The 21,296-nt window shown below is 50.4% G+C and overlaps 2 protein-coding genes across 10 annotated transcripts in view; one reads left to right on the forward strand and one right to left on the reverse strand.

Annotated features, from left to right (window-relative positions):
* The first annotated feature begins 585 nt into the window (after nt 1-585).
* Nucleotides 586-17,004, forward strand: TLDC2 (TBC/LysM-associated domain containing 2). Of its 9 annotated transcripts, none has more exons than XM_065523116.2 (8): nt 586-726; nt 1,064-1,119; nt 3,795-3,908; nt 5,591-5,746; nt 6,715-6,879; nt 8,657-8,752; nt 14,231-14,304; nt 16,404-17,004. In XM_065523116.2, exons 3-8 carry the CDS (start codon nt 3,876-3,878, stop codon nt 16,537-16,539), a joined length of 660 nt encoding a protein of 219 aa, XP_065379188.1. In that variant the 5' UTR covers nt 586-726; nt 1,064-1,119; nt 3,795-3,875; the 3' UTR covers nt 16,540-17,004. The 9 variants fall into 9 exon arrangements, with proteins under 9 accessions (XP_065379188.1, XP_073861382.1, XP_015313519.1 ...); XM_074005281.1 differs by having other exon boundaries at nt 6,727-6,879; XM_015458033.4 differs by having other exon boundaries at nt 3,827-3,908.
* A 371-nt stretch (nt 17,005-17,375) lies between these two features.
* Nucleotides 17,376-21,296, reverse strand: part of SAMHD1 (SAM and HD domain containing deoxynucleoside triphosphate triphosphohydrolase 1) — a 60,466-nt gene continuing 56,545 nt past the window's right edge. The window contains exon 16 of the mRNA XM_045362947.3: nt 17,376-20,412. Coding sequence (XP_045218882.2) covers nt 20,278-20,412 — 135 coding nt within the window. The 3' untranslated portion in view covers nt 17,376-20,277. The remainder of the gene's footprint in view (nt 20,413-21,296) is intronic.

The following is a 21,296-nucleotide window of genomic DNA, read 5'->3' on the forward strand; positions in this document are numbered from 1 at the left end:
GCTCAGGCTGGAGTGCAGTGATGTGATTTCAGCTCATTGCAGCCTCGACTTTCCCAGGCTCAGGTGATCCTCCCATCTCAGCCTCCCAAGTAGCTGGGACTACAGGCATGTGCCACCACACCCGGCTAATTTTTAAAAAATTTTTTTGTAGAGATGGAGTTGCGTTGTGCCATGTTGTCCAGGCTGTTCTCAAATTCCTGGGCTCAAGCGATCCTCCCACCTGAGACTCCCCAAATCCTAGGATTACAGGTATGAGCCACCATGTCCAGTCATATCGCAGATTTTAACCTCAAGGGAATGGTCTTCAGTGGTGGGCATCAAGCTCCAGGACCTGGCGTCTGGCAGCTGTGGTGAGAGGCTTCAGGAGAGCCAAGATGCCTGGTATCCCCACCCCTTTGGGCTGTTGGGGGCAGGGCTGGGGGCCAGGGGGATGGCAAGGTCTTGTTTGTGTGTGCTTGTGGGATTTGAGTTTCTAATGTGTCGTAATCACTGCCAGGCCTTCCCAGTTGGAACCAGAGTGGGCACAGGGCCAAGGCTTGCTGCCCTCTGGGCAGATATAAGAGCTAGGGAGGAGAGCCCGGAGCCAGAGCCGGGGCAGAGGGCCAGCCACCTACCCGGGGACCAGGGATCGAAGCTAAACCGGCCGCATACAGACCACCAGGTGGGCAGGGTCAGTGCCATGTGTGGCCCCCTCTCTGGGGATCAGGGAGATACGCTAAAGGCTGGGTGAGTACATCCTTCCACGGCTCCCCTATTTCCCTTCTCCCTCTGAGTTCCTCACCCTGCAACTGACCAAGTGACTGCCTGTCCCAGAGGCACCCAGGTGGAGGCTGAGGGGCCACTTGTCAGGGATTCGAACCCTAGACTCTCAAAGAGTCAGTGTAGGGAGATTGTAATAAGTATTGCCACTCACCCAGCACCCACAAACAACATAAGGTACTGTTATCTCACCAAACCGAGGTCAGTAGGTTGGATGCCTGGCTTAGCACCCTAGCTCTCTAGGATTTAACTTCATTTACTCTTACAACCAGCCCTGATGTAGGCATATATATTAATATTACAGGTGAGGTGACTGAAGCACAGAGATGTAAAGTAATTTTCCCAAGGCCACACAGCAAAGTAAGTGACAAAACCAGGATTTGAACTCCCTGACTCCAGAGCTTGTCCTCTTAACTGCCGTACTACAATGTCAAGTGACTGATGAGTTCCTTCCCTTTTCTGAATGGCAGTTTCCTTATCTCTAGTCCGAGGGTTTTAAGGTTTGATGACCAGAAAGATACTACCTTGAGCTTCCCTAAAAGTACTCGGACATGGGTCAACTTTAAGCACCTGGGTAACTTTGTTGGAAACACTTATCAAGAACTATGTGTATGGCCTTTGATCCAGCATTCAATTTTTGAAATTTATCATAAAGGGTGCAATCAGTTTTATGAACAACGTTCATTGCAGTTTTGCTAATAATTAGAGAAAATTAGAAGTAAACAAAATGTCCAACAGCAGGGGGAACAAATGATGAATGTCCCGTGATTAAATACTGCGCAGCCACTCCAGGAATCATGCACTCCAAGAGCGTAGGGTACCTTGGAGAATTCTTGATTGTTGTTAGTAGAAAAAGTACTTTATAAAACTGTGTGGTTGGACGGGCGCAGTGGCTCAGGCCTGTAATCCCAGCACTTTGGGAGGCTGAGGAGGGCAGATCATCTGAGGTCAGGAGTTTGAGACCAGCCTGACCAACATGGAGAAACCTCGTCTCTACTAAAAATACAAAAATTAGCTGGGTGTGTTGGTGCACGCCTCTAATCCCAGCTATTTGGGAGGCTGAGAGAGGAGAATCTCTTGAACCCGGGAGGCAGAGGTTGCAGCGAGCTGAGATCATGTCACTGCACTCCAGCCTGAGCGACAGAGCAAGATTCTGTCTCAAAAACAAACAAAAAAAACAAACAAAAAAAACTGTGTGGTCAATATGGTATGAACACATGGTGTGATCCCTTTGCAAATGTGTATACATGTGTCTATGTGAAATAAATATAAAAGACTGGAACATACACCCTTGGGGGTTAAGAGTTTATTTGTGACAGATAGAATTGTGAACATTTTTATATTCTTATTCTTTTCTGGTTTCTCAAATTTTCTACAATATCTAAATATCACTTTTTTTTTTTTTTTTTTTTTTTTTTTTTTGAGACGGAGTCTCGCTCTGCCGCCCAGGCTGGAGTGCAGTGGCCGGATCTCAGCTCACTGCAAGCTCCGCCTCCCGGCTTCACGCCATTCTCCTGCCTCAGCCTCCCGAGTAGTTGGGACTACAGGCGCCCGCCACCGCGCCCGGCTAGTTTTTTTGTAATTTTTTAGTAGAGACGGGGTTTCACCGTGTTAGCCAGGATGGTCTCGATCTCCTGACCTCGTGATCCGCCCGTCTCGGCCTCCCAAAGTGCTGGGATTACAGGCTTGAGCCACCGCGCCCGGCCTAAATATCACTTTTTAATTAGAAAAAAAAAAAAAAAAAAAAAAAGCTTTGGCCGGGCAAGGTGGCTCATGCCTGTAATCCCAGCACTTTGGGAGGGTGAGGCGGGTGGATCACCTGATGTCAGGAGTTCGAGACCAGCCTGACCAACATGGAGAAACCCCATCTCTATTAAAAATACAAAATTAGCTGGGTGGAGGCTGAGGCAAAAGAATTGCTTGAACCCGGGAGGCGGAGGTTGCGGTGAGCCCAGGTGGCGCCACTGCACTCCAGCCTGGGCAACAAGAGTGAAACTCCATCTCAAAAATAAATAAATAAATAAATAATTTTAAAAATCTTTTAAAATAATCTATTCTTTTCTTTTTTTTTTTTTTTTTACTGAACATTAACAAAAGTTTATTTATGTTTCAATTTAGAATTGCATCTGTTCCCCCCACCCCCATCTGAAACTAAATATGGAAAAAGAAACAAAGACTTAGTAAAGAAACTTTCTGTTAAGTGACAAGCAAAGCAATGATGAAAGCCTAAAATACATTTATGTTTAGGATGCAAAGTAAAAATAGCTTTTTTTTTTTTTTTTGAGACAGGGCCTCACTCTGTCACCCAGGCTGGAGTGCAGTGGCGCAGTCTCGGCTCCCTGCAGCCTCCTCCCCTCAGGCTCAGGTGATCCTCCCACCTCAGTCTTCCGAGGAGCTGGGATTAAGGCACACGACACCACGGCCAGTTAATCTTTGTTTTGTTTTTTTTTGTAGAGACAGGGTTTCACCATGTTGCCCAGGCTGGTCTCAAACTCCTGGACTCAATTTATCCACCTCCCTCAGCCTACCAGCATGAGCCACCGCACACAGCCAGATTATTCTTTTGGTCTAGGCATGCCCCCTTCTAGCTTCCGTTCTAATGCACTCATCGGCGTGGAGAGGGAAGTGAATGGCAGCCTGTCAGTCCCGCAAAGGCTTCTGAGATTATCTGGTTCAACATGTTACGTGTGGTAAAACTGAGGCTCAGGAGTTCAAATGGGCTTATGCAAGGTCATACGGGGAACTAGAGGCCCCAGACCTCCAGCCTGGGCCTTAGTCATCTGGCCAATGGCCCACAGTCCCCAGGCCAGGCTGCCAGAAGGGCAAGGAGGTGGAAAGGAATTGCAACTAGAATTTATGGTGTATGGTTAACACATGTTAGATGCTAACTGCAATGAGGCCTTGAATGCCGAGTTGCTCACAGACCCACCCAGCAGCAGCTCGGCCTGGGAGTGACAGGTGAGAGGGAGCAAAGGGCAGCTGGGTGGGCATGGAGCCGGCTGGGTGTGTCCCAGGCCTCTCCCTCTCATCTCTAGGCCTCACCTATCAGCGCTTCCTTCCTGGGCAGGGCTGAGGATTCACTCACTGCCCACGGCCGGCCGGGCAGGGACGGGAGAATGAGAGGCCTCCGCTGGCGTTACACTCGGCTGGTAAGGGTTCCAGCTCTGGCTGTGGTGCAGGTTAGGAGGTGGAAGGAGGCGAGGTCTCTGGCAGGCTGGGGCCTGGGCTAGGGTTGGATGCGGGTGGTGACTTGTTCCCCTCTCCAGTCCCTCCCTGGCAGGCCTGTGGTTTGGAGCAAGGACTCACTCAGGAACGTGGGGTCTTAACCCCCCTGCTCCAAGGTCCTCAAGGAGAACAGACCGATGTCCCTGTCCCTTCCTCCCTGGAGTGGGTGCTGGATGCAGCTCTGTTCAGAGCCACACACAGCTAGCCCCTGCCTCAGGCCTGAGCCTGGAGAACAGAGCGGGGCAGGAGAGGGGGTCCTGTCCATCTCTCAGCCCCTGAGAGGTCTCTTCTTCCTGGGAAAAGCCTGCAAGGTCATTGTGTGGAGGCGCGCGCACACATACACATACACACTCACACACACACGCATGCAAACACACACACTCAAACACACTCAAATGCACGCAGACACACATGCACTCAAATACACACACACATGCACACTCAAATGCACTCACACACTCACACATACAGACATACACACATTCAAACACACACACTAAACACGCACATACACACACTCTGGTACAGAGTGGAAGCTCAATTGAATGAATGAGTGATTAATGATGCCCCGATGGATGTACATATTTACACCATCCCAACTCGCGCAAACACATTGATATATAAGTACACACATTTACACTCAGTACCTCCTCACATTGATGTGCCTACACAACTCTATTCCAAGCCAACATACAATTCACATAGACAAACACATTTTACATGAACTTACATATATGATCTCACATATGACTGCGTGCATCATTTCATGGGCTTCATGGGGAAACCTTTGGGCTTCCTTTTCTTCCTTTGGAAAATGCTGATAAATAAGCCGGGGGTGGTGGCTCACGCCTATAATCCCAGCACTTTGAGAGGCCGAGCCAGGCGGATCACCTGAGGTCAGGAGTTCGAGACCAGCCTGGCCAACATGAGGAAACAGGCATGCTGGTGGGCATCTGTAGTCCTGGCTACTTGGGAGGCTGAGACAAGAAAATTGCTTGAACCTGGGAGCCGGAGGTCACAGTGAGCCAAGATTGCACCACTGAACTCCAGCCTGGGTGACAGAGCAAGATCCTGTCTCAAAAAAAAAAAAAAAAAAAAAGATGAAGAAGAAGAAATACACAGAGATCACAGACAGCGCACACTGAACACACTGAACACAGGCCTGGGCGAGGATGGGCTTTTTGTTGTTTTCATTATTTAATGTACAAACACACACAATTGAAGTTCCCAGGGCTGGGCCACCATCTGCCTTCTCCTCTGCTCCCAAGCTTAGAACTTGATCCCTGCCACCCACCCAGGATCCAGGGCAAACAGGCCGACAAACTGCAGGGCCCATGGCCCCATCTGAGCCTTGTGGGGTGCTGGCGGGGGTCGGGGGACTGTGCTCCAGCCCTGAGCCGGCAGGGACCAGGGAGGAAGCAGGCTGGCAGCAGGGGCAGCATTCTGTCTGTCGTGGAAACCCCCAAATACTCTGGGCTGGGCTGGGGGTTACAGGCACATGGGCAGGGAGTGATGAGGGGGCCCGAGGAGGCTCCTGGGCTCAGGAGATGGTAGAAGCTGGGACCTCCTGTCCCTGGACCCACCAGGCCTCTTTGTGTTTTCGCAGCCCACCCAGGTGGAGGACACCCTGTCTGGGGAGGAGGGTAACGAGGAGGAAGAGGAGGAGGAGGCAGCTCCAGACCCAGCTGCTGCTCCTGAGGATCCCATGGTGCCCCAGCTGACAGAAGCCAGCCAAGTTTTGAGTGCCTCAGATATTAGGCAGGTCCGGACACTGCCCATGGCACAAGAATTTCAGCCCTAAACCTGAGTCTCACCCTCCTGCCTTATACCAGCCACACCCAGGGGCACCTAGAGTCATCCTTGCTCTGTTCTCATCATGCATTACTTCTGGCAAATTGCTTCTTCTCTCGGGGCTTTGCTTCCTTTCTTGTAAAATCATCCGGTGTTGCTAGCACCTCCCTCTACACTGGGCCAGGAGGTTAAGGAGGTAAAGAAAGAGGCTAGGACAGGCGCGGTGGCTCATGCCTGTAATCCCAGCACTTTGGAAGGCCAAGGCAGGGGGATTGCTTGAGGCCAGGAGTTGGAGACCAGCCTGGCCAACATGGCAAAATCCTTTCTCTACTAAAAATACAAAAATTAGCCTGGCGTGGTGGTGCGCACCTGTAGTTTCAGCTACTCGGGAGGCTGAGGCACGAGATTTGCTTGGACCCAGGAGGCGAAGGTTGCAGTGAGCTGAGATTGTGTCGCTCTACTCCAGCCTGGGTGACAGAGTGAGACTCTGTCTCAAAGGAAAAAAAGGAAAGAGACTAATTCCTACATAGAACCAGCCCTTGGGAACTGAGGCCAAAGTCAGAGAGGGGGGAGCGGATGAGACGATGGATCAGGAGGAGGGGTTCAGCATCTTTCCTATTCTCTGGCCTCTGGGGGCCGGGGTGACCGAGCAGAAACAGTCTTGAGAGTCCTGACCCGGGTTCAAATCCTGGCTCTGCCATTCACTACCCATGTGAGCTTTGGGCTAGTTGTTCCACCTCCCTGAGCCTCAGTTTCCTCATCTGTAACATGGGAATAACAACCCTTATCTCCGAGGGCTATTGCTAATGGCATGAAAGTCCCTAGAATCAGCAAACTGCTCTATCGTCTATAAAGCACTGGGCTGGATGCATGGTGGCTGTCCAAGCCCATCCCCAGGATATGGCAGGAGGGAGCAAGAACTCCTCCATTCACCTCCAGCCCTGTCCCCAGCTCAGCTTTCACTTCCCACCAAGAGTCACCGGCCATCCCTGGAGTCTGGTCTTCTGCACGTCGAGGGACGGTTTCAGCCTGCAGAGCCTGTACCGGCGGATGGAGGGCTGCAGCGGGCCAGTGCTGCTGGTGCTCAGGGACCAGGACGGGCAGGTGAGCTGGGCAGGGGTGCCACCCGAGGCTCTGGGGGCACCCCACCAGGTACCCATGGGCTCTGACCCAGGGCAGCTCAGGGACAAGCAGACAGAGTGAAAGACTAAGTCACCTGTAATGGACACTGATGATGGCAATGGGACCTGCCCACTCAGAGCCATTCCCCCATTTATGCATTCAACACATCTACATGGGGCGCCTTCTGTGTGCCAGGTGAGAGGTGGGATAGAGCAGAATCAACCCAGAAGCAGCCCCAGCTCTCTTGGAGCTAATGGTCTAATAGGGGAAGGGTCAGACAATTAAGCAAATAATCGTTTGACTGTAAAACTGCATCTTCATCCTCAGAAGTAGAAGAAAGTGTGGGGGTTGCTGGGCACGGTGGCTCACACCTGTAATCCCAGCACTTTGGGAGGCTGAAGCAGGAGAATTGCTTCAGTCCAGGAGTTCAAGACCAGCCTGGACAACATAGCCAGACCCTGTCTCTAAAAAAAAACCAAAACTGGCCGGGCGCGGTGGCTCAAGCCTGTAATCCCAGCACTTTGGGAGGCCGAGACGGGCGGATCACGAGGTCAGGAGATCGAGACCATCCTGGCTAACACGGTGAAACCCCGTCTCTACTAAAAAATACAAAAATCTAGCCGGGCGAGGTGGCGGGCGCCTGTAGTCCCAGCTGCTCGGGAGGCTGAGGCAGGAGAATGGCGTAAACCCGGGAGGCGGAGCTTGCAGTGAGCTGAGATCCGGCCACTGCAGTCCAGCCTGGGCAACAGAGCAAGACTCCATCTCAAAAAAAAAAAAAAAAAAAAAAAACCAAAACCAAAAACAAACAACAACAACAAAATTCGCCAGGTGTGGTGGTGTTTGCCTATAGTCCCAGCAACTGCAGCTGGGGGCATTGTAGGGGGGTTGAGGCTGCAGTGAGCCATGATCACACCACTGCACTCCAGCCTGGGTGACAGAGTGAGACCCTGTCTGAAGAAAAAAAAAAAAAAATATATATATATATATATATACACACACATACACACACACTGGCATTAAACTGATGTCAGAAGGAAATATACCAAAATATTAAGAGTGATTATCTTGGGGAAGAATGAGGGGGATTAGGAGATGGCTTTACTTTTTTTATTTTGCTTCTCTATAACTGCTACTTTTTTCCACGATTACTTGCATAGAATGAATATATATATACATATATATACACACACACATATATATATATATAATTTTTTTTTAAGATAGAGTCTCGCTCTGTCACCCAGACTGGAGTGTAGTGGCATGATCTCGACTCACTGCAACCTCCACCTCCTGGGTTCAAGCGATTCTCCTAACTCAGCCTCCCAAGTAGCTGGGATTACAAGTGCCCACCACCACACCTAGCTAATTTTTGTATGTTTAGTAGAGACAGGATTTCGCTATGTTGGCCAGGCTGGTCTTGAACTCCTGACCTCAGGTGATCAGCCCACCCTTGTCTCCCCAAAGTGTTGGGATTACAGGCGTGAGCCATTGCACTCAGCCTAGAGTAAGTATATTTAAGAAAAAGGAGGGCCCTGACTGCCCAGAGGAGGAAGCCAGCAGGACCTCTTCCTTGGAGAGCATTAAGGGAAAGGATGCATGAGGATTCCTGCTCTTGGGTGGGGAGCCCCCATGCCCCAGCTCTGCCCCAGCTTCCCAGGTGCCCTCTAGGATGAGCCTGTATTACTAAACCCAAAGAATGAGGGTCATCAGAGGACCCCCAGCTCCCCTCCAGCTGCAGACTGCAACTTCCGCTTTCCAGATATTTGGAGCCTTCTCCTCCTCGGCTATCCAACTCAGCAAAGGCTTCTATGGTACCGGCGAGACATTCCTCTTCTCCTTCTCACCACAGCTGAAGGTGATGTTCCCAACCTTCCGTGGGGGGAGTGGGGCGTGTGGTGAGACAAAGCTCCTCGGGTCCCAGTGGCCCCCAGCACCATCCTCCACGATGGGCTGCCTGGTGTGCCACTATCTTTCCACAGGGGTAATGAGCAGGGCAGTGGTGGGCAGAGCATCCCCCTTGACCTGTCTGTCCTGCATTTAAAACATACTTGGTGGGTTTGGCTGGGCGCGGTGGCTCACGCCTGTAATCCCAGCACTTTGGGAGGCCGAGGCGGGTGGATCACTTGGTCAGGAGATCGAGACCATCCTGGCTAACATGGTGAAATCCTGTCTCTACTAAAAATACAAAAAGTTAGCCGGGCGTGGTGGCTGGCGCCTGTAGTCCCAGCTATTCGGGAGGCTGAGGCAGGAGAATGGCATGAACCCGGGAGGCGGAGCTTGCAGTGAGCCGAGATAGAGCCACTGCACTCCAGCCTGGGCGACAGAGCAAGACTCCATCTCAAAAACAAACAAAACAAAACAAAACAAAACATACTTGGTGGGTCTCTGGCAACCGCTGACTGGCTGAGAGGAGGGAGGACCATGCTTTCCAGGCACAGGCTGGGAAGACAAGATAGACCTGAGGGTGTGGTGGCAGGATGATGAAGAAGGACACAGCCAGTGGCTTCTCAGGAAGCATGGGGGCCAGGCACCGTGGCTCATGCCTGTAATCCTACTTTGGGAGGCCAACGAAGGTGGACTGCTTGAGTCCAGGATTTCAAGACCTGCCTGGGCAACATAGTGAGACCCCACCTCTACAAAAAATACAAAAATTAGCCAGACACGGTAGAGCACACCTGTAGTCCCAGCTACTTGAGAGGCTGATGCAGGAGGATCGCTTAAGCCTGGAAGGTTGAGGCTGTAGTGAGCCGTGATCGCACCACTGCATTCCAGCCTGGGCAACAGAGCAAGACCCTGTCTCTAAAAAAAAAAAAAAAAAAGAAATACAGGGTGAGGTCATTGCTGGAGGAAGGTGAAGGATCGGGTATCGCAGTCATCACAGGTGTGGGAAGGGAGGGAAGCCTGCTGGAGAACACCGGAGCAGCAGAAGTGCCGCTGGGCCATGCGAGTGGCGGCTTGGGTTGTGAGGTTAGGGCGCCGCCACTTCTGCGCCTGCTTCTTCAGCAGCATCGGCTGCTCGGCGCAGGCCTGCAGAGAGGGGACACCAGAGAGTGGACTGCAGAGAGCGGGCAGCCAGGGTTAGGGGTTTTGCCCAACTGGTTTAACAGCGGCAGAGAGGGAAAGGAAGTTGAAGGGAGTGACAATACAACATGGACCACAGAACCTAGACTGGAGAAGGAAGGGAGGGAAGCAGGGGGCACTGCGGGACACCAAGGCAAAGGTGGGCTTGGCCTGAGAGGTCTCCCTGACGTCAAAGGCTTGGAGTAGGGACAGCAGTTGGACAATGTGTTGGAAGACAGGATACAGCGGACAGAGAGAGGGACATTTGAAATAGGCTGTGGAAGAGCCACCTGCCATCCTTGCTGAGGACAAATTCTCAGATGTGACCATGGAAGACAGCAGCAGAAACGCATTCTAGGGCAGGGCCTGGACAGGTCCGCGTGGATAGTGAAGTTTACCAGAGAGCTGTGAAGGGTTGGGGGTGGTGAGTCAGAGCTCAAGTTTCTAATTAATGACGAATGGGAGAGTGAAAGGCACAAGATGACTGGTATAGTTGGGTGGCTCGACCTGCCCAGGAGCTGGGTGAGAATAATAGTCCCAAACGCCTTCCATCCAAAGATTTCCTGCCTCTGGGTTATTTATCCACTAAAGCTACTGAACAGTACCTGCTTGGCACAGAGCAGACTATTTTTACTACTAGTAAAAATGGCCAGGCCAAGCGCTGTGACTCATGCCTATAATCCCAGCACTCTTAGGGAGGCAGAGGCAGGAGGATCGCTTGAGCCCAGGAGTTTAAGACCAGCCTGGGCAACAGAGCAAGATGCTATTTTCCACAAAAAGGGAAAAACAAAAACAAAACAAAAAATGACCAGGTGCGGTGGCTGGCTCACACCTGTAATCCCAGCATTTTGCGGGACTGAGGTGGGAGGATTGCTTGAGCTCAGGAGTTCAAGACCAGCCTGGGCAACAGAGTGAGATGCTGTCTCTTAAAAAAATTTTTTTTAAAATTGTTCAATGGATGAAGTTGTTCCAGGTATTTTGCTATTAGAGATCTCTCCAATGCACAGACTAAGATTCCTTCAGACACATCCAATCACACGGTCATCTGGTCTCATGACAGGGAGTTCACAAGGAGCTATGGACTGCTTTGTTAAAGGCAAAATATACCATATCTATTGCATTGCTGCCATCAGCTGGAGGGGCTCCATCAAGCTTCCCAGGATCTAGGAAAGGGTGAGGGAGGCATGGTGAGCCAGTGCTGGTACTACTCATCACCACTTGCCTTCCTGAACTTAAGTCTTAGTTCTAAAGGTCTAGAATTTTCCTTCCATTGCACTGACAGCTCCTAGTAGAATCTTTTGCTGGTTCCTCCTCATCTCCCCAGTCTTTCAACATCAGAGCTCAGGTGTTGGTTCTCGTATCTTCTCTAGCGGCCCTCATTTATTCTGTGGTCTCATCCATTCCCACAGCTCTTCATGCTGCCTGTATGCTAATGGCCTCTTCCCTGACTCCAAACTCACATATATCCAACAACTGCCCATCATCTCTCTCTGCATCTCAAACATGGCATTTCTTTTCTCTTTTTTTTCTGAGACAGAGTCTCACTCTGTCACCCAGGCTGGAGTACAGTGGCGCCATCTCAGCTCACCGCAGCCTCCACCTCCTGGGCTCAACTGATCCTCCTGCCTCAGCCTCCCAAGTAGCTGGGACTACAGGCACATGCCACCATGCCTGGCTAATTTTTGTATTTTTTGTAGAGATGGGGTTTCACCATGTTGCCCAGGCTGGTTTTGAATTCCTGAGCTCAAGTGATCTGCCTGCTTCCACCTCCCAAAGTGCTGGTATTACAGGTATAAGCGCTGCATCTGGCCCCAAACATGGCATTTCCAGCTTATCATGTCCCAAACAGACCTCCTGGCTTTCCCTCACAAAGCCTCCTCCTCCTGCTGTCTTCCCCCATCAAATGAATGGCATCTCCCTCTCCTGCTGCTGAGATAGAAAGTCTTGAAGTCCTCCTTAACTGTCTTTCACAACTTTACATCTGAACTGTCAGCGAATCCTGACAGCTCTGCCTTCTCTCTATATTCGGGATCCACCACTGCCATGTCCTTTGCTGGCATCTTGGTTCAAGCCACCATCATTACTTGTGTGTCCCTGCTATTGCCTCCTAAAAGGTCTCTCACTGCCTCCACTTCAGTCAGCACAGAAGCTGGAGCGATCCTTTCAAAAGGGAAGCCAGGGCAGGGCGCAGTGGCTCATGCCTGTAATCCCAGCACTTTGGGAGGCCGAGGTGGGTGGATCACTTGAGGTCAGGAGTTTGAGACCCATCTGGCCAACATGGTGAAACCCCAGCTCTACTAAAAACACAAAAATTAGCCAAGCATGGTAGTATGTGCCTGTAATCCCAGCTACTCGGTAGGCTGAGGCATGAGAATCTCTTGAACCTGGAGGAGGCGGAGGTTGCAGTGAGTTGAGATCGTGCCACTGCACTCCAGCCAGGGTGACAGAGTGAGACTCTGTCTTAACACAAATTTAAAAAAAGGTGGGGGGAAGCTAGAACTCATAGCATGTCACTCCTTGGCTTCCTCTTTCACTTGGGGAAGAGCCAAAGTGTGTCCAATGATCTACATCCCTATGCCTTCTGGCCTCTCTCTGAATGGCATTTGTTGCTACTCTTCCTTTCCCTCACTCTGTTCCAACCACACTGGCCTCTGAGCTGGTCCGCAAACATGGAACTTCACGTCTTTAATATAAATAAAGAGAAATAAAACAGGGTCTGGGAGGAAGGGCTACTTCAGATAGGGTGGTCCAGGAAATTTCTCTGAGATGACATTTGGGCTGAAGGATGAGAGGTGGGCCCTCTGAGGATCTGGGGGAAGAGCATTCTGGGCAGAGGGATTCTAGGGCAGGAATGGGAATGGGCTTTGGGTGTTCCAGGGTTGGAAAGACTGGTGTAGCTAAAGTGTAGTCAATAAGGGGGAAAAGGGGCCAGAGAGAAAATCAGGGGTTAGAGCTGGCTGCACTTTTAAGTTTTGACAGGTTTTTTTTGTTTGTTTTTTAGAGTTGCGGTCTTGCTCTGTTACCCACGCCAGAGTGCAGTGGTGCAATCATAGCTCACCGCAGCCTCCACTCCTGGGCTGAAGTGATCCTTCCACCTTAGCCTCCCTAATAGCTGGGACTATAGGTGCACACCACCATGACCAGCTAGGTTTAAAAAAATTTTTTTAGGGCCGGGCACAGTGACTCACGCCTGTAATCCCAGCTCTTTGGGAGGCTGAGGCAGGCAGATCATGAGGTCAGTAGATTGAGACCAGCCTGGGCAACATGGTGAAACCCGTCTCTACTAAAAGCTGGGCGTGGTGGCGCATGCCTGTAGTCCCAGCTACTCGGGAGGCTGAGGCAGGGGAATCGTTTGAACTCTGGAGGCGGAGGTTGCAGTGAGCCGAGATTGCGCCACTACACTCCAGCCTGGTGACAGAGCGAGACTCCGTGTCAAAAGAGAGAAAGAGAAAAAAAATTTTTTAGAGATAAGGGAGGGTCTTACTTTGTTGCCCTGGTTGGTCTAGAACTCCTGACCTCGAGGAAACTCCTGGCCTCAAGCGATCCTTCTGCCTCAGCCTACTGAGTAGCTGGGATTACAGGTGCACACCATCACACCTGGCTAGTTAAAAAATTGCTGGGATTACAGGCATGAGCCACTGCACCAGGCTCAGGCTGCACTTCTGGCCATTGTTAAGTTGAATTTTATCCCCACTGCAATGGGAAGCCATTGGAGGACTTAGGCAAAGGGAACATCTGATTTGGACGTCGAACAGATCTCGCAGATTGCAGTGTGGGTATGGCTGTAGGTACAGGCAGTGGAGGCAGAGGGACCAGCTGGGAGGCTGTGATCCAAGCAGAGGACGGGATAGAAATGGCGGCAGGCAGGCTATGTCTAGAGCTGCGAGGCTTGTGGATGAGCTGGATGTGAGGCAGCGCTGAAGCGCAGGCGGGCTGGTGTTGAACGGGTGAGGCAGTATCAGTCCCCACTCCTGGCCTGGACTGCTCCCCTCCTCCCTCCAGCTTTGGAAGCAGGAAGCCTCAGAGGTTGTTGTCCTATTCTAGAACAAAGTGGCTTCTAGGCTGTAGGAATTCAAACTAAAGGGCATGTGGCGGTGACTCCAAGGAGACTGAGAAGAGAAACTCCAAGATCCCTGAACCCGGAGTCCCACCTGCGTCTCGGCTGCGGCCTGGATGCTGTTCCCGCCACAACATTGCCACCCAGTGGTTCGGGGTCAAACTGCAAGGGCGGGACTCGCTCCCGTAGTAACCTGAGCCTTTCCCTATCACCCAGGTCTTTAAGTGGACTGGAAGCAACTCTTTCTTTGTGAAGGGAGACTTGGATTCACTGATGATGGGCAGTGGCAGGTGAGTGTCTCAGTCCTCCTGAGTCTTGGGGTGGTCTGTGTTCTGGTCCCTTTCCCTCTGCTGAACTGCTGGGCGAGGCTGCCCTTGATGCAATGGGGAGGCTGGTGGGAACTCTCAGGCTGTTCCCTTCATTGCTCAGCCTCCCAGCCAACCCCCTCACCCTCACGCTAAGCCAGTATTAAGCAGAAAGGATGGATGAGTGCCCCCACCGAAGTGTTACAGCTGGTGACAGTTTAGTCTGAATGTATGCAACTTTTGGAATTCCACATGGTTGGATGAGGCTAGCGTCAAGAGATGAGTGTGCCTCGTTTTTCCATCAGCCCAGGAATTGCAGGGGACATAACTCATTGCAGGAGCCTCCCTTGGTGAGGACAGCGGGTAGAGAGAGGTAGGAAAAAAGTTGTTGATCTCATCCTGGTGTGACCTTCACATTCAGGGGGCATGCATCTTATCCTGAGGGCAGGGATGAGAGCATTGCTTGATTAGTACCAGGCAAATTCTTTGCTCTCCCAACTTCCTGAAAAGCCTCCACTGAGGGGCAGCTTGGCAGAGAACACATCAGCCATTGCTGATCTGCAGGAATTCACTTCCTAGCTCCGGCTGAGGTTTTCTACCAAATAAGGGGATTCGAATGGATGCTCTGAAGTATTTGGGCTCTCAGAGTTTGCACCCCGAGATGTACTAGCTTTGGTTAAAGAATTGCCATTTTTAATTTTTATTTTTTAATTTTTTTTGAGACAGAGTCTCGCTCTGTCGCCCAGGCTGGAGTGCAGTGGCGTGATCTCAGCTCACTGTAACTTCCCCCTCCCAGGTTCAAGTGATTCTCCTGCCTCAGCCTCTGGAGTAGCTGGGGACTACAGGTGCCCACCACCACACTCGACTAATTTTTGTATTAAGAACTGCCATCTTGGGCCAGGATCATGCCTGTAATCCCAGCACTTTGGGAGGCCAAGGTGGGCAGATCATGAGGTCGGGAGATCGAGGCCATTCTGGCTAACACGGTGAAACCCCGTCTCTACTAAAAATACAAAAAAATTAGCCGGGCGTGGTGGCTGGCGCCTGTAGTCCCAGCTACTTGGGAGGCTGAGGCAGGAGAATGGCGTGAACCCGGGAGGCGGAGCTTGCAGTGAGCTGAGATTGCACCGCTGCACTTCAGCCTGGGCAACAGAGCGAGACTCCTACCGAAAAAAAAAAAATTGCCATCTTGGCCGGGTGCGGTGGCTCATGCCTGTAATTCCAGCACTTTGGCATGAGACGGGCAGATCACTTGAGGTCAGGAGTTTGAGAGCAGTCTGGCCAATGTGGTGAAACCCCGTCTCTACTAAAAAATACAAAAATTAGCTGAGCATGGTGGCAGGCATCTGTAGTCCCAGCTACTTGGGAGGCTGAGGTGGGAGAATTGCTTCAACCTGGAAGGCGGAGGTTGCAGTGAGCTGAGATCACACATTGCACTCCTGGGCGACAGAGCGAGACTCCGTCTCAAAAAAAAAAAAAAAAAAAAAGAATTGCCACCTTAAAAATGCTCCAAATGTTCTAAAACTGGGCTGTGGTGACCGTTGCGCCACTGTATATACTTATTAAAATACTGAACTGTTCAAAAAATACTCTTAGTCAGGCGTGGTGGCTCACGCCTGTAATCCCAGCACTTTGGGAGGCCAAGGCAGGCAGATCGCTTGAGGTCAGGAGTTCAAGACCAGCCTGGCCAACATAGCAAAACCCCATCTCTACTAAACGTACAAAAATTAACCAGGTATAGTGGTGGGTGGCCTGTAATCCCAGTTACTCGGGAGGCCGAGGTAGGAGAACTGCTTGAACCCGGGAGGTAGAGGTTGTGGTGAGCCAAGGTTGTGCCACTGCACTCCAGCCTGGGTAACAAAGCAAGACTCTGTCTCAATAAATAAATAAACAAACAAATAAACAAATACTCTCAACCCCATGGGGAACAATGTGCTGAGTCCCCAGTAATTCAGTATAAATTGCTTTAAGGGGAGGTAAGACAGGTGAAACTGGGCTGCCGTCCTGGCATGGCCAATCAGTGGCAGAGCCTGAGGGTTTCAGCACACAGGGGTAAGCTGCACCAAGACTGTCCTCTTCTCTAGTGGCCGGTTTGGGCTGTGGTTGGATGGAGACTTGTTTCACGGGGGAAGCTCCCCTTGCGCAACCTTTAACAACGAGGTGCTGGCCCGGCGGGAGCAGTTCTGCGTCCAGGAGCTGGAGGCCTGGCTTCTCAGCTGATGGCCCTGCGGCAACAGGTACTCAGCCCTGCTCACGATGCCACCCAGGCCTTCCTGACACACGGCAGCCTGCGCTGTTCGAAACACAGATGCTGAAGGGCCCTAGAGTTGGCTGAGGCTGCTGGCCAGCCTCCTTGTGGCCTGGGGACCCAAGATACAGGTGGGGGCAGGCACTGCTGTTTTGCAGAGGTGACTCTGAAGGATTAAAAGATGCTTACACCTTACCCAAGCAGCACCGAGACCCTAAGCTAACAGGGCCTTAGAAAACTAAGAAAAACCCGCATCCCTTCCCATGCTAGTGCCTGCCTCCTGGCAAAGGGAAGATTTTTCACTATGCTGTTCCCCGCCAGCTACTGAACGAGGAAAACCAACCTCATGAACATTATCATTTTAGAGGTTCTACAACGAATTCATGTTTATAGTAGAAAAACCAGAAGACATTAAAAAAAATGAAAATTGCCTAAAATTCAACCCCCCCAACTCTAACATTTTCATGTATATCCTTCCAGACAATGTTCCATGAATATGTGTGTGTGTGTATTCTTACAGAAACGGGATTCTACTCTGTATGTGTGGGAATGATTTTAACTTACAGAATATTGTCAAACCTTAGAAACCCGGGCTTGAGCACTGGAACTAATGAAGACTCTAGCAGCATCATTCCTCCTCTGGCCTGCTGCAGAACGTTGAGGCCCTTTTGTCTGCCACCAGTGCCAGGTTCTTGTGAATCTGCTATTTAATTTCATGAGGAAGGTATGAAAGGAGCAAATGAGTAATATGCATATTCAGACAAGGAGGTCGAAAGCTTTGTGGAACACAACTTTCAAGATGGAGATACATTCACGAAGCTTTATTGCAGCTGTTTCCCTTACCCAGTTGAAGTGGCCAGTCATTTTAATTTGCAGTTCTATTTACATTCCCAGGGTAACCACGTTCAGTAACTCTCTAGAGGCTAAGCTGTTAAAATTTCCATTTTTATACAAATAGCAAAGATGTTTCTTTCCTTTTTTTTTTTTTTTTTTTTTTTTTGTTTGAGACAGAGTTTCGTTCTTGACTCCCAGGTTGGAGTGCAGTAGCGATCTTGGCTCACTGCACACTCCACCTCCCCGGTTCAAGTGATTCTCCTGCCTCGGCCTCCCGAGTAGCTGGGATTACAAGCACACACCACCACAATTTCGCCTGGCTAATTTCTGTATTTTTAGCAGAGACTAGGTTTCGCCATGTTGGCCAGGCTGGTCTCGAACTCTTTACCTCAAGTGATCCGCCCACCTCGGCCTCCCAACGTGCTGGGATTACAGGTGTGAGCCACTTCGCCTGGCCAAGATGTTTCTTAAGGAAAATGTAACCTTGTAAATAGCGCAGAGTTATCATAATGAAAACAGCTGCAAAGAACATAAAGTAAGCTGCCTTACATGTAACAAAAGATGCAAACAAAATCCATTCAAGTTGTTTCACAGACAGCACAGTGACACAGTATTAGGACTACAGAATCTCAGAGTAAATCACAATGATTTAAAGGTAAGATACACAGAAATAAAATGATTTTAACACAATATGACATTCCTGAGGCACCTTGGCTAAAATGGGAATGACTTAGTGCCATGGCTGACCTCACTTGTGCGTTGCTGAGCCCATATGTGAACAGATTGCCCCAATACCATGGTAGGCATGAGAGGAGAAGGGTTTTAACTATTCTCTTATGAATTGTAACCAACCCCTATTATCTACTGATGGATGGAGTGGAGGGGGGCGGTGGGGGGGTGAGGTGATCATACAGGATGGCAGACATTCCAAGTACTCTTCACCCCAGTGTGGACGGAACAGAATCTGGCTACACGGTGGCCAGTGGCAGACTACTGGGAAATCTGCTGGCCTGTGGTCTGAGTTCCCCTACACGCTCAGGCTGCCCCTCACTCCCAGTGTGCCAGGGAGGCTTAGTCCGGGGAGCACCAGAGCGGAAGACATTCGGGGCTCATGGCTCCTATCCCCACTAGCCTGCATCTTCAGCACCCTCTGGCCACCACCAGCTTTGGCTCTAACTGCAGACTTTTTTTTTTTTTTTGAGACGGAGTCTTGCTCTGTCACCCAGGCTGGAGTGCAGTGGCTCTATCTCGGCTCACTGCAAGCTCCGCCTCCCGGGTTCATGCCATTCTCCTGCCTCAGGAGACTACCACGCCTGGCTAATTTTTTGTATTTTTAGTAGAGATGGGGTTTCACCATGTGAGCCAGAATGGTCTTGATCTCCTGACCTTGTGATCCGCCCGCCCCAGCCTCCCAAAGTGCTGGGATTATAGACATGAGCCACTGCGCCTGGCCCTGCAGACTTTGTTCTTGGTGAATTGCTATAGAACTGGGAATAAGGTGTGCCCTGGGCACAGGGACACTGCCCCACCAAGGTGGTGCCCCCTCCACTGCTGGGAAAACGAAGTTACCTAGGGGAGCCTGGAACCCACTGGGCAGTCACTAATTTCCCCACAGGCAGTGCAGTGTTTGCACTTTTTTTTTTTTTTCTTTTTTTTTGGAGATGGAGTCTCACTCTGTCACCCAGGCTGGAGTGCAATGGCGTGATCTTGGCTCACTGCAACCTCCGCCTCCCGGTTTCAAGCGATTCTCCTGCCTCAGCCTCCCAAGTAGCTGGGACTACAGGCGCACACCGCCACGCCCGGCTAGTGTTTGCTCTTAAATACACAAAATGCACCGAACCAGCAAAAACAAAGTCCCAGGTCTGAGGAGCTCTGAGGATGGTGCCTGTGACAGCCTCTAGCCAGCTCTCCAGGATACTGAGAGAGCAGGTCAGGGGAGGCTTTCTCCAGGCGGGGCAGTGGGAAGGCCCTCTGGACCGGGGGAGTGAGTATTCAGGAGACAAAGGCACTGCCCAGGTCTGGAACCGCCACGGAGCCAGGGCACAGCCTAGTTTGGGGCATTCCTCTGTCACTGGGGGTAGGGATCTCCCAACAAGAGGCGGCTTTAGGCTCCACTCATGAGGAGGCCTGAGCTCTCAGATCTTCCCCAAAACCTAATCAGGCCTCTCACCAGTGTGTTGGAGGCCACTCCTGGCCATCATCTCCAACTGTTTACCTCAACTTGGCACCTTGTAGGGGGCTAAAAGGGTGAGGGGAGGTGTTTTTCGCCTATTTTGAAGAGGACTGTCCTCAAACTTGAAGTGATAGGGAACTCTTCACCGGGGTAGGATCTGATGTTTTGTTTTTAGCCATGTTTGTCTATGACAATGTCAACTTCTAATTCCAATTTGTACCCTTGTCTCATTTCTACATTAAAAACAAAAAACAATCATCCGTCATAAAAGTTCAGAGTAAGCTGGGTGTGGTGGCACATGCCTATAGTCCCAGCTACTTGGGAAGCTAAGGCAGGAGGGTCACTTGAGCCCAGGAAAGTGCGAGTCCAGCCTGGGCAACAGAGCAAAACCTTGTCTTTTAAAAAAGAAAAAAAAGAGAGTTCAGAGTAGATAAAAGAGTTGTTATTCTAAGAAAATAGACTACCGAAGGAGAAAGACTTTAATAATACTAAAAATAGGCAAGGTAATACTTTTCATAGTATAGTAAGATTTGCCTAATACCATCTTATTTCTTTGATTAAAAATTACTTAGCTTCAGCATGCGTGTACATTCAAACTGCAAAATTAAAGCATGAGTTATCATAATTGTGCAGAATTCTAGGAGTGAAGCCCCTAAATGAATTGTGCAGGGGAGGGAGTTTGTAAACAGCCGACTACAGACGTTCACTTTGGGTCATCTTTAAAAAGCTGGAGTCTGCTTTTGGATGCTTCTCGGAGGCGAGTTGGACTTTGGACTGAAGTCCTGTAGTTCCATTCCTTTTTCTGAGGTGTTATGAGTGGGGCTATAACATCGCCATCCTATTAGAAGGAGAGAGAAAAACAGAGAACAGAGAAAAGCCAGTTTCCATCATCTTATTTGTGAGTGAAAGTCTCAGGTGCGCACATCCTCATCTTGCATATAGATTGCTTCTAGATGTCCTCACTCCAGGGAAACTCCAAATTACCTATGCCCTGTGGTTGGGACCAATTAGAAACACTACAGTCTTATGCAGGAAGAGCCTTCATGAAAACAGACACTGGCCTCTGCAGAGATGACGGGAAGCAGCATACCACTGCCCACCTCTATGGCCTCCTTCACACACCTTCATGGAGCACAAACCCTGTCCTATTTGCCCAGGAGAAAGACAGGATGCACGGAACCCTTAGGTTCTCTCTCGCCTGGTCCCCTCTGTAATAAATGGCCCAGGTCTACAAGATGACAAAGAAGGGGAGAAAAGACAGTATGTACCTGCAGAATTAAAATTTTTCTCTGTATCAAAGCTCTAACGTTGGCCCCATCAGCATAGGCTCCAGCCAAAGGACCTCCTCCACCCAAAATAAGGGAGAGATCCAAAGGGAGGTGATACAATGACCTGAAACCACAGAGGTAAGAAGAAGCAAGGCCTCCTAATACTCGACTCTATGCTAACTGTTCTGAACTTGTGTGTAGATCCTCTTTGGTTACGAGAGGATGCAGGATCTTGGAGAGCTTCTGTTGTATCAGGAATACAATGCTGGTAGGAGGATTTGTGCTCCTCATCTGCCTGTTTGCTCTCAGATCCATTCTTCACTCCTCCTCTCCCTACTCTGTTTCACTGGAGCCACTCCGGTAAATTACATCTCTCAGCTCCCATGCCTGCTGGTTTCCAGTTAGGTTTGGTCTCTCTGGTGGGAGATGAGGTGAGAAGAGGGCAGAGAAATCA

Source organism: Macaca fascicularis, chromosome 10 (genome assembly GCF_037993035.2).
Source record: "Macaca fascicularis isolate 582-1 chromosome 10, T2T-MFA8v1.1".
Taxonomy (NCBI): Eukaryota; Metazoa; Chordata; class Mammalia; order Primates; family Cercopithecidae; genus Macaca; species Macaca fascicularis.

Bases quoted from the DNA above. Each gene is read 5' to 3' on its own strand.
- TLDC2 (XM_015458032.4), top strand. From the start codon at position 680: ATGTGTGGCCCCCTCTCTGGGGATCAGGGAGATACGCTAAAGGCTGG. The intron at 8,753-14,230 runs GTGATGTTCCCA...CCTATCACCCAG, and splicing joins CCTTCTCACCACAGCTGAAG to GTCTTTAAGTGGACTGGAAG. The intron at 14,305-16,403 runs GTGAGTGTCTCA...CCTCTTCTCTAG, and splicing joins CTGATGATGGGCAGTGGCAG to TGGCCGGTTTGGGCTGTGGT.